At 38.8% G+C, this 13,280-nt stretch overlaps 1 protein-coding gene across 1 annotated transcript; it reads left to right on the top strand.

Moving 5' to 3' along the window:
* Positions 1-10,345: 10,345 nt before the first annotated feature.
* On the top strand, positions 10,346-12,148 carry igfals (insulin-like growth factor binding protein, acid labile subunit). Its single transcript, XM_076264781.1, has one exon. The coding sequence runs from the start codon at positions 10,346-10,348 to the stop codon at positions 12,146-12,148; it is 1,803 nt and encodes a 600-aa protein (XP_076120896.1).
* Positions 12,149-13,280: the final 1,132 nt, after the last annotated feature.

Genomic DNA, 13,280 nt, shown 5'->3' with positions numbered 1-13,280 from the left:
ATGTAAATTTAGGTCTGGGAAGTCAGCACTGGCGCCTTAATGCAGGGGCTTACCTGGGTTCAGCCCAGAGGCCTCGACCAATGAGGGGCCTCCTAATAATAATAATGATAATCAATAATATTAAATGGCCATGTCCGTATTCGCGGCGTCAGTCATAGCCTACTCTGGAGCTTGCCTAATTGAGCACATCGCACTGCTCTACAATGACATCCATGCAGAGGCCCCCTGTCTTCTCTTCTAAAGTGTAACAACATGTACAGTAACAAAACTTAATAAATTCCAATGGGTGTGTAGAGGAGCTAGAGGAGAGGCTGAAACTGAATGACAAACTTACAAACTCTGGAGATAACGTGGGTAGGATTGAAGCAACGATAAACAAATTATGTGGATTCCTGTAACTGCTCATGAAAACAGAAGGCATAGCAGGTAAATATCGTAGCAAATAGCCCATTGTGGAACGTTGGTAAACCTCACTCCCTGACGCCTTAAGAGTGCTGCTGGCATGCGAGCCAGTAGCCTGGCCTATTGGCTCAATTGTTAGCGTGCTCGCCTCCCGATCCGAGGTGCTGCTGTTCGCGGGTTCGAGTCCAGGCGTGTGCAGGGCTGAATCGCGCAGGTTCAACACAACGCAGGTTACATTGGTGCCGTGACCCGGATCGGGAGTGAGGTTTAGGGGGGTGAGTGTAACGGATGCCAGCTAGCTTAGCTGTGCTTGTAGAACATTGGTAAACCTCACTCCCCGACGCCTCAAGAGTGCTGCTGGCATGCGAGCCAGTAGCCTGGGCTATTGGCTCAATTGTTAGCGTGCTCGCCTCCCGATCCGAGGTGCTGCTGTTCGCGGGTTCGAGTCCAGGCGTGTGCAGGGCTGAATCGCGCAGGTTCAACACAACGCAGGTTACATTGGTGCCGTGACCCGGATCGGGAGTGAGGTTTAGGGGGGTGAGTGTAACGGATGCCAGCTAGCTTAGCTGTGCTTGTAGAACATTGGTAAACCTCACTCCCCGACGCCTCAAGAGTGCTGCTGGCATGCGAGCCAGTAGCCTGGGCTATTGGCTCAATTGTTAGCGTGCTCGCCTCCCGATCCGAGGTGCTGCTGTTCGCGGGTTCGAGTCCGGGTGTGTGCAGGGCTGAATCGCGCAGGTTCAACACAACGCAGGTTACACATGTATTTCACTTGTCTCACTTGAGTGAACGCAGAACATGGGCTGTTGCGCAAAGAAATGAATTAGTGATCAGCATCTCCCTTCACCAAAAGCTAAGTTTGTGCTAACCCATTTGCACAAATAATAGCCTATGTTATGTTTTCTCCATTGCTAACGTGAGATATGTCTCCATGTAGGGTACAGTGATAATGCATAAGGTAGCCAATGCGTCACATGAGCCAGCTGCTTGTTCTGTAGGCTAAAAGTATTTATGTCCATCCCAAGCTGCGTTAAAATGGTGTGTTATGTGGACAGCATTTCAAAAAACCTCCTGGGGAACACATGCACTTTTGAAAAGCTTGAAACGTACATATGTGTAGCCTAACGCATCTTTTAACTTAGCTAGCCAGTGTTGTAAGAGTTCAACGCTTGTTTTCGTGCAGCAGGCTAGCCTTTTTGATAAGCGATGTCAGGGGTAGGCTGATGTGATTAAGGAGGGCTTTCTGTTCCTGGGCAATTCCATGGAAAGGTCATCCTTACCATGGAAAAATAGAATATGCAAATAGAACTGTTGTTAAAATCTTCATTTAGGTCTATATTTTATTGTTTGTAACTGATCTGATTGAATTTGATGGAATTTGATTGAATGACACTCTTTTTACATCATAAATATGGTGTGCAACCATACAGAAACAACATTTTTCACATGGTAATATTATACATATTTAAAAAGTGGATAAATGGACACAAGGTTCAAACAAATTGTGTCATTTGACAAATTCCACATTGACAAGGGAATGGTAGAGCAATGTCTATGCTCAGCTTGCCTTTAAGAGCACAACTCATTACATTTGTAAGGCTTTTTTGTTTTCCAGATGTGCAAAAATATGGAAAGTCTGGAGGTTTTGCTCAATGTAATACATTTGCAGAAAAGTCTATAATATTAAAAATAGACACTTGTTGGTAACACTCCATAATAAGGTGCCATAATAAATAGCAAACTAGTAATTACCTAACCCTTTGTTAATATTTGTTAATTGTTACTAAAATATCTATTTGGCACAAGTTAATAGTTTTTTCATCATTAATTCAATATTAGTTGTTTGCATAAAATCCGTATGTTAATATTTTAACAAATATATTAACTAATATTGTATTAATATTTGTTAATAGTTAACTAAATGTCTTTTTGGCACTAATTAACAGTTATTTCTTACATCATTTAAATGTTAAATGTTTATTTACAAACTATATGCTAATATAAAAGTGGATGACAAATTATTATTTATCTAGCTTTTCTGATTAGCTTTGTGGAGAATTTATGGAATTTATGGTTTATGGCTTTATGGTCTTGTGGGGTGTATAAGGCACCCTAATGCCAGTGGTTGGTTGTGTGAGAGTTTGCACACCTCTTCTTCCACTTCATCCTTATTGGATACCTTTGTGGTTGGCTGTCCTGTAATTGGTGACCCTGTCTAGTGTTTGAAAGTAGTATACTCTTTGCCTTTGTAAGTACTATTTGGTTGCTGCTTGAATTTGGTGAAATTCAGGGGAGGGGTGTAACAGAGTTAGAAATATAGATTAGTGTTTGTATGTGATTTTCGCCGTAATTAAGCAGCTTTATTGAGATTGGTGTTTTGGAGCCCCCTTTGGAGAAACGGTATACTGCAGCTCTGCTGCGTTTTGTCCTTGCATTGATGCCATAGCTGATCAGAATCGGTATGCTTTGCATTGGGTAGGTTGACTAAAGGAATAAAAGTGATAGGCCAGTTTTGGTCTCAGTCCCTTCACTGTCTGACTAATAGTTATACATTACTAATATATTAATAAAGCTTAACCAACTTTATTATAAGGGGCCCCACGCTTATAGCTATATACCACTAATATATTAATTAAGCTTAACCAACTTTATTGCAAGCGTTTCTGGTGCCGACAAGAGTGGCGGCATGTCAAGGTAGCTCCGTGTTTTTTTCTTGAATTTCCCCTTCGGGATCAATAAAGTATCTATCTGTCTATCTATTGTAAGGGTCCTATGGGGAGTGGTTCGTATTGGGATAGGCAGAAGCACAGTTTAATATCAATTAGTTAAATAATAATAAGTCATTAACTTTTCTATTAACATATAGTTTGTAAATAAACATTTAACATTTAAATGATGTAAGAAATAACTGTTAATTAGTGCCAAAAATACATTTAGTTAACTATTAACACATATTAATACAATATTAGTTAATAGATTTGCTAAAACATTAACATACAGATTTTATGCAAACAACAAATATTTCATTGATGATGAAAAAATTATTAACTTGTGCCAAATAGATATGTTAGTAACAATTAACAAATATTAACAAAGGGTTAGGTAATTACTAGTTTGCTATTTATTATGGCACCTTATTATGGAGTGTTACACACTTGTTTTATAAAACCATGTAACTATTTACCATTAAAAATAGACCTTAAATGTGGTTATTTGTAACATGCTATTGTTTTTAAAGCCAAATTGCTATAATTTATAGACAGGTTGTAATAGCTAAGTGGGAATGTATACTCGAAAGGAAAATGTTATTGAACACGTCATTAAAGGAATGCATCATGGTCTGAAACATTCATTAACAATGTTACCATCCAAAGATATAGTGAGAACTGTGAAAACAAGAACATATTAACAACAACATTATTTAACAATTGTTTAGTTAAGGCATAACTTGGATGATTATAACAACGCATAACTACCAGTTAGCCATGAGTATGTCATAGGCCTACTAGGTAGCATTCAGTAGCCTACACTAATTTTTGGAACTGGTCTTCCTGCTTTGATCCTAACCTTCGCACTGTATTTGCAGGTATAAAAGATAGACATTGATAGATAGATAGATAGATAAAAAACTTTATTGTCCACTGAATGTACATACACTGGAAATTTATCTTTGGCACTCTGGCAACATAAAAACACACAGCAACAGACAATATAAGTTAAATTGTAGTTACATAAATGGTTAAAAAAAAACATAAATGAATAAATACTAGTGCATTGTCCTCTGATTCCATTGTACTGTTTATTTGACGAGCAAAAAACAAGCTTTCCGTTCAACAACACAAGACTCTTAGCTGTATGACTGCAGATGACGTTCTTGCAGAGCAGCTAGCTGCTTATTGGTTCACTGTTGCCGCTAAAAACAGCAACCCCTATCGCAATTGAAAATTACCGTACGGAGGAGCTTCCTCCCTTGACCATTGAAAAAAACGTGATTCACGAGCCGCTGGGGTCTGAGGCGTTTATAATGGACTTCAATGAGGGGCTTGAAGAGGAAGCTCCTCCATACAGTAATTTTCAATTGCGATAGGGGGTGCTGTTGGCATTTTGACCTAGGGGAATGATTTTGTTCATTCAAAGTGTAACAGTAATTTATCAGATTAGTAATTCACTTAATATATTTTTTATTTTTCTCTGAAATTTTAGGGAGGATGTTCCTCCCTTTCCTCAATGAAGGAGCCTCCTCTGATGTGCATGCATGCGTACATATGTCTACTGTGTGTGTATGTGTCATACGTATGATTACTGTGAATGTACGTGTGTGTGAATATCTGTTTATGCACAGGTGTGCATATGGAATGGGTTAACATGATCCCCGGAGGCAAACATGCACAAAAAATTGGTCATCCCAAGCCCTATGGTTCTCAAGATATTCACAGAAAACTCTGTTGGTGTACAGTCACTAAATGTACACATAATTTAATTTTTTGTATGCCCCCCCCCCCCCCATGAACGAAAGCCCACGAAACTTGGCATGCATTCAGAGGGTGTCATAATGATCCTACACTTTTAACTCATTGAGTGGCAAAAACATAATAAAGTTTTTCCTTCCCATGCGTTCAGTGACAAAAACGTAATATTACGTTTTTAGCTTTTTTTTAAATTACGAAACTAGACACTCTAACACACCTTATATGTGATTTTGGGAACTCTGTGATGAATGGAAATGAAATATATGACGATTTTATCTGGACATTTTATCATAACTTGGTTGCCGCTTTGGGTCGAATCAGTGACGCATGCACGTCAGGTCAAAACCAGGCCATGTTCGTGGGTCTATCACTAGGTGGCAGTCTCGCCAGGTCTCGCTGATCACTTCCTGGAATGTTTACACGAGTAAGTAACAGGCAACACTTCATATTTCATGAAAGACGTTACATCTCCATTTCTAGAAAAAAACAGCGATTTTGATGAAAACTAGCCACTGTTTAGCTTGGGATTTCTCAGGAACAGAGGCGTGTAGAAATACACGGTTTGCACCCACCTAGAGCTTAAAGTCTCACCTTTTAATCGAGCTATTGTATGTGTTCATAGCTATAACACAGAATATGCTGTGGCTGTACAAAAATCATCAACAATGGTCTAGATTGCTGGCACTCTAGGACAAAGCTCCCGAAAAAAGCTTGGCATTCAATGAGTTAAGATCAACATACAAAAAAAGGTGGTCCTCCTAAACCCTACAGTTCTCGAGATATTCACAGAAAAACTGTGTCCGCCCTACCCTCCATTCAGGGGGTCCAGTCCAGCGGATCTACAGATCAAAACGAAAAACAATGGTTCCATGCTATCCTTGTGGGGCTACATGCCCACCAACTTTCGTGCACTCCGGTCTTTCAGTGTCCCGGGAATCCTTGACGGAAAATTGCCCATGCGAAAAAAAGAAGAAAAAAAATCTGACTAAACCTACTGTATATGACCGTCGCTTTGCTGTGCGGCAGTCATAATAAAAAATACAAAATAACAAGACAAAAGATGCCGGACGGAGCAGCGTAATCGCCATTTAGGGGCTACAATGCTCCTAGTAAAAAAGGGTAGTAATAAATGGTAGGAATTATCATTAATAAATGTAGCAAAATGCTTTACTCATTATAGTTAGGCTCCATTTCAGCAATTATACATGTTTGTAACTCATGAATAAATGTATTCCAAAAAACATTAAGGTGGACAAAGAATCCATGCAGTGAACAACAGATATCAAAGAACCTGGCCAGGCAAAGCTAAAACCAATGAGATCCAAGGCTAAACAATATGGATAAATATAGGACTATTTGGAAATGAAAAAAGTCACCATTATCTTCTTATTAATGGTTTGTGAACTCTTAACATTTTAATTAATAACCTATACATCGCTCATAAACCCTTTATAAGTGTATCTTTATTGTAAAGTGGTACTGATATTTGAATATTTGTAAAAAAAAAATATGGAGACCTCTGTTTTTGCAAATAAGTCTATGCTAAATACCAATAACAACTGTTAGAAGTGTACCATCTCTGGTAATGTTAATCATAATGTGTACATGGGGGCAAGCTGGACCACTCACCAAGTCAAAGGCATTCTATTAAATTATCGACGATCGGTTGGATTGTTTTGTCATGGTGGGCCGCCATGAAAAATGAATACCAGTGGATGCACTGCATACTCCAACTAATACAGTAAACTACTACTTGATTAAATTAGATTAAATTATAATAAAAACAGGATATATGCACAGACTGTGAGCCACATTACTACTAAGCGAATCTGACTTCCATTTAACTCTAGTCAGCCCTCTAGTCAAAGAGAAAAAGGAGATGCCACTGTTTGTCATAACAATCACAATGGCTCATTTCTACACTGGTCTGACTGGTGATTGCTATGACAAACAGTGGCATCTCCTTTTTTCTCTGGGACTAGAGGACTGATAGAGGGCTGAGAGTGATATATTGCACAAGCGCCCAGTACAACTTGTTAACGTCACTGGTACAGACCTGGCTATGGCTAGCAATTACATGTAATTCATACAGCTGTTTTTTGTGAAACCAACCATGCTGCAGCTGGGCAGTTCCAGTGTTATGGATGTGACAGTTGGACTCATATTGGTAAACAAAATGCCTTAGAGTAGGGGCAGAATTAGTATCAGTGAATTAATTTGCATAACTTTTAATGAAACCTCTGTCCTTTGAATACTGACAAATCCTCAAATTTCATGTAATCATTTACATCCTAAGAATACAAAGCGTTATGGATGTGACATGAAATAGACACACTTTTATTAGAGATTACAAGTTTTCTACAAACTCTGTGAATTTTGAAGGAAACTGCTGGAACCATGATATATGTAGTATGAAGGAGACTTAAATAAACACAAAAAGTGTGTTTTTGAATCTATGCATCATTTTTGTAATGCATTATGTAGGAAAAACTGTCGTTATGGATGTGACGGTTTCACATTATGGATGTGACGTGTCTGAACCAGTCCTCCACAAACTACGTAAAACACATAATTAAGTAGTGAATTTTGACAGGAAACAATTGAAATAGTAATTATGAAAAACTAGCAATGAAATTATTATATAAATTGCTATAATGAGCCCGTATCAACCTAGCCCATACCCACTCATTTATGATTTGCACACATACAGTACATCCACGCATACCCACACACACACACACACACACACAGACAGGCAAGCACAAACACATACACACACACACACACACACATATATTTAAACACATACAGAAAGGCAAGCACACACACACACATGCACAAACACCCACCCACACAAATGCACACACATAAACACACACATACAGCCACGCATACGCACGTGTGCATGCACACACACGTCACAGATACACAGACGTTCATCGACTTTGAGGTAAAATAAAGGCTTGTGTCTTGTAAATTCACATTATGTAACATCCATAACGTCACATCCATAATGCACCATCAAAGGTTTTAAAAGTAAGAAAGGAGCACAATTTGTTCATCATACTTTACATCAGTGTTTCTCAAACTTTTTTATACCAAGGACCACTTAACCAATAAAAAAAAATTCACGGACCACCTATCTAAAAAAAAAAGTAGTACTGTACATACTTATTGTGTCAGAGGATTAAAATAATTTAAACTGGCATAGTTTACATAGGCAGTGTTGCAGAACTGTTTGGATTTACATACAAGTTGGTTCAATATTGCATCTGTATTTTACCACGTCTGCTCGCGGACCACTTGGGATAGCTTGCAGACCACCAGTGGTCCCCGGACCACACTTTGAGAAACACTGCTTTACATTGATACAAATCAGCTTTGCACAGACACTTTGGACATCTTTGGACATCACTTTGGACATGCTGCATCAACACTGTATGTGTAGCATAAACTATAAAATGTTATGGATGTGACATGGCCATGGAATTTGCTGACTTAAAAACAAGAGCCTTACAAATGTAAGGAGCTGTGCTCTTAAAGGCAAGCTGAGCATACACATTGCTCTACCATTCCCTTGTCAATCTGGAATTTGTCAATGATACAATTTGTTGGAACCTTGAGTGAATTTATCCACTTTTGAAATATGTAGAATATTGCCATGTGAAAAATGTTGTTTCTGTATGGTTGTACACCATATTTATTATGTATAAAGAGTGTAATTTGCCATCAAATTCAATCAGATGGTTATGGTTATGGGATTTTGCAGACGCCTTTGTCCAAAGCGACACACACATACAAAAACAACACAATATTTAAAAATGTAACAATCAGATCAGTTACAAACAATAAAATATAGACCTAAATGAAGATTTTAACTGAATACTTGAATGACTACTTTTTCCATAGTAAGGATGACCTTTGCATGGAATTGCCTAGCTTTATGATTCAGAAGTAGTTTTTTTTTACATTCCAAGTTCTGTTAGCTACGGAGCCCTAGAGGGGTCATTGCAAGGTATTTTTTGGTATATATCCAGAAAGCGTGGGCTCATTTTACTAAATTGTGCACTCATTTTACTAAATTGTGCTCTCAATTTAGTAAATCGTGCTCACAATTTAGTAAAACGTGCACACGATTTAGTAAAACGTGCACACGATTTAGTAAAACGTGCACACGATTTAGTAAATTGTGCGCACGTTTTACTAAATAGTGCGCTCATTTAACTAAATTGTGCTCTCATTTTAATTGTTGTAAATTGAGCGCACAATATAATAAAACGTTTGCACGTTTTACTAAATTGAGAGCACAATTTAGTAAAATGAGCGCACTATTTAGTAAAACGTGCGCACAATTTACTAAATTAAGACCACAATTTAGTAAAACGTGTGCACGATTTAGTAAAATGAGTGCACGTTCTCTCGATACACAAAATGATCTTGCAATGACACCTCCTGGGCTCCGTAGTTAGCCTATATTTAAGGATATATACATCACTAGTCAAATGTTTGGACACACCTTCTCCAGGTCTTGCTTTTCCTAACTATTTTCAATGGGTGATGTACTAAACACATTTTATTATATATTTTAGGCTCTCCAAAGCAGGCAACTTTTTTAGTGATGACAGCTTTTCACATTCAGTTAGACATGCAATTGTTTTCCAACAGTTCTGAAGGAGTTCTTGAGAAGCATTCTAAATGACCATCTCATGAAGCTGGTTAGGATGATTCCACAGAGGTTACTTTGAAGAATCATAAAACACTGTACTATGTACTAGATGAAAATAGCCACTAATTACCTTCATGATGGCTTTGTGCACTACTGGCATAATCATAACCAGCTTCATTAAAGGGGAACTATGCAACATTTTCAACTTAATAAAACAGTTTAGAAATCGTTGTGATGGTTAAATTACCTGTTGTGTTGAAAATGGCGGCTTTCCCTGCTCCCCCTACCGTCTACTAGCGGAAAACCAGCCTTGCAAGATCTGCACTAGCTTCCCGGCAAAGTCTGAATCCGGAAGTCTTGTGAGAAGCGAGAACGATCAAGAAACACAAAATGCTTTAGGGCAATTCAACATACACACGCCCCCCTAAAACACCAGTTAACCATGCCGGCTAGCTATAAGATCAAGCAGCAATGGCTTCATATTTATAGACGTTCATCATGGAAGAGCCAGCGAAGGTTTACTAGAGTTTAGAATTACTAGAGTTAGAGTGGGCCTTTAAATAGTCACCTGGGGTGTCTCTTAATTCACACGAATGAATGAAAAGCAACCAACATGTATAATATTTCTTTCAGGACTGTTAGAAAACCAATCCCAGTGTTTAACTTAAGGTGGTTAACCCATAAATGAATAGGTGTGTCCACATTTAACTTGTGTGTGTGTGTGTATTTATGTGTGTGTGTGTGTGTGTGTTCTATATTGAAATACTTTAATAATTCTTAATAATTTATGTTTACTTTTTTAGCTGAGATGCATTCTTCTGTGCTGCTAATGCTGTGGATATTAGGAGCATCAGTCATGTGGGCACACTCAGCTACCACTACAGAGAAACCCACCGAAACTCCCATTCCATGCTCCAAAGGCTGCACCTGTCTCATTGATGACTACAGTTCCGACCTCAGTGTATACTGCAGCTCACGCAATCTTACTCTTGCACCTCCCGATGTTCCTAAGTCCACACATTCATTATGGCTGGATGGAAATCTATTTACGTCACTGCCTGCTGCAACCTTCAAGGATCTAAATTACTTAGATTTTTTGAACTTACAGAATGGTCAGCTTTACACACTGGATGCGCAGGTATTCAGAGGATTACGTTCATTGGCACATCTACATTTGGAGCGCAACAACATTCGAACATTACCAGGTATTGTTTTTCAAAACACACCCAATCTTGCCTCACTGAGTCTTCACAATAACCAGCTTTCAAGAATAGAAGACAGACTGTTTGCTGGTCTTTCTAATATGTGGCTGCTAAATCTAGGATGGAACTCACTTGCTGTGTTGCCTGAAAATATTTTTCAGGATCAGCAAGGCCTGCGAGAACTGGTACTTGCAGGAAATCGCCTAGTTTACCTGCAAACACAGTTGTTCCATCACCTTACAGAGCTCAAGGAGTTAGATATTACTGGAAATCATCTGAAGGTTATTAAGGCCAATGTATTCCATAAGCTTTCAAAGCTGCAGAAACTTTATCTGGCACAAAATCAAATTACTTCAATTGCACCCAGAGCATTTTCTGGAATGAAATCATTACGATGGTTAGACCTAACTAACAACCGACTCGCAGTAATCCACGAGGAAACCTTTATAGGTCTTCATAGTCTACATGTACTTCGCCTCTCTAACAATTCCATCACCAGCCTCAGGCCTGGGACATTTCGTGACTTGCAATACCTTGAGGAACTTCGTCTTAGCCATAACCGAATAATTGTCTTGGGGGAAAGAATCTTTGAGGGACTTGGTCATCTAGAAATGTTGGAGCTGGAACACAATCATGTCCAAACAGCACGTATGGGTACCTTCCTGGGTCTTTCTCATGTGGCTGTAATCAACCTGTCTGGCAGCTGTTTTCGTAGTCTACCTGATCAAGTTTTCAAGGGCCTATCAAAGCTGCACAGTCTCCATCTTGATAAAGGATGCCTGTCAAAAATAACAGCTCAAGCATTCATTGGCCTCACAGGTCTCCGACGACTTTTTCTTCAGCACAACAACATTTCTGCAGTGGAGCACCAGAGCTTTTCGGAGCTGCAGGGCCTGCAACAGCTTGACCTACGATTTAACAAGATTACACACCTTTCCTCACAGACATTCTATGGACTAAGGAATCTTGACTACTTACTACTGTCAAATAATCAACTTCGTCAGCTTCATCCAGAGGTCCTGCTACCTCTTCAGCGTATTTCCTGGCTGGATCTCTCTGCAAACCGGCTTGACCACTTAATGAATGGAACCATGCAGATGTTGTCCAAATTGCGTTATCTCAACTTGAAAGATAATTCACTGGCCAATCTTCCATCTGCAATTCCTAATAGTCTAGACCAACTCTGGCTTTCAGGAAACCATTGGAAATGTGACTGTCATGCTTTACCTCTAAGGGATTATTGTGTCAAGAGACCTCAGGCATGTCCACAACAGGTAGAAATACTAGCTGAGGGTGAGGAACCCCATGCTGTTGTCACTATTTACAATAATATCACATGTGATAGTCCTGATAACCTTGCTGGCCTGGATCTGAGGAACATAAGTAATGAGCATTTTAAAAACTGTTGATTTGACCAACATTTCATATAGAAGTTAGGAGTGAAAGGAATTGTGGACTTTAAGTTTTAAAAGGCCCTCTCTGATTAGCTTAATTATATTTACCATTATTACTAAAACATAACATGTTATCTGCATTCTTACAGGCCATTTTTTAAATATACCATATCTTTAACATTCTCTATTGATTGTCTATCCTTTTACAGTGGGATGTTTTTACTGATTGATATTAAACAACATGGAGGGCCCAATTTTGCGATCTAAAACGCATGGTCAACAGTGAATAGCTTAATTAAATTCAGTGGGTTGTCCAGTCCACATTGGGAGTGGTTTTGTTATCAAACATTATCAAATGTCGGGCAGATGGCGCAACAAGGGGTTCCTATGTTTCTTAATCAGTCATGGGTGTGTTTTGGGTGTAACATAATTTAAACCAATGAGAATGACATCTGTCATTCCCTTTAACAGCAAGCAGCACAACTTCAAACAGCGCATGTGTGTGTTGATAGTCAGCGGTGCATTTGAAGGTATCTGCTTGCATGCGAGACCATATGGAACAGATATTCCACTAAACCATATTTTACTAAAAACCTAGCAGAGTATAGCCTACACACTGCACTCGTCTGTTATTTGAACTCATTGGCAAAGTGAAACTAACTTCACCGTGGTGTCATAGTCAAAGACAAAACAGCTATACACAGTTAATTACTTTCACTATTGACTGACAATGGGTTACCATCGAAAACATAGCCTGAAAAAAGCAACACTTACCCCAGTAATGTTCGAATGACTGAATAAAAAACCTAAGGACATCTATCTTACAGAGAGGATGCACAACTTACATCTTGTGACAGTGCGTCTTAAGCTGTGCTTCATATCGCCTCTCGCCTAATCACTTTTATCCGTTGTTACCAATGTGTAATTGATGGTGAATAACTACTCATTGTGAGATGTATTTCGTAATATCTTTATTATGATTATGTTTTCCATTGTAATTGTGCAATTTGTAATGTTTTGCATGGATGTGCGCTGGTGTGCATTCCTGTGGATGAGAGAAGCAGAGTTCTTAAAATAACTTATAAACAACTCACCAAGGATTTCTGACCAGGTTTCTCTTGGTCAGTGGCGTAATGATTTTTAGAGG

The sequence above is a fragment of the Alosa pseudoharengus genome, unplaced genomic scaffold, assembly GCF_046254945.1.
Source record: "Alosa pseudoharengus isolate Yale_2024_CS ecotype anadromous, Long Island Sound unplaced genomic scaffold, YU_APseudo_1.1 YU_APseudo_1.1_scf_4, whole genome shotgun sequence".
NCBI classification, from domain to species: domain Eukaryota; kingdom Metazoa; phylum Chordata; class Actinopteri; order Clupeiformes; family Clupeidae; genus Alosa; species Alosa pseudoharengus.
The sequence above is the reverse complement of the archived record's forward strand: the minus strand, read 5'-3'. Positions and strand labels throughout refer to the sequence as shown.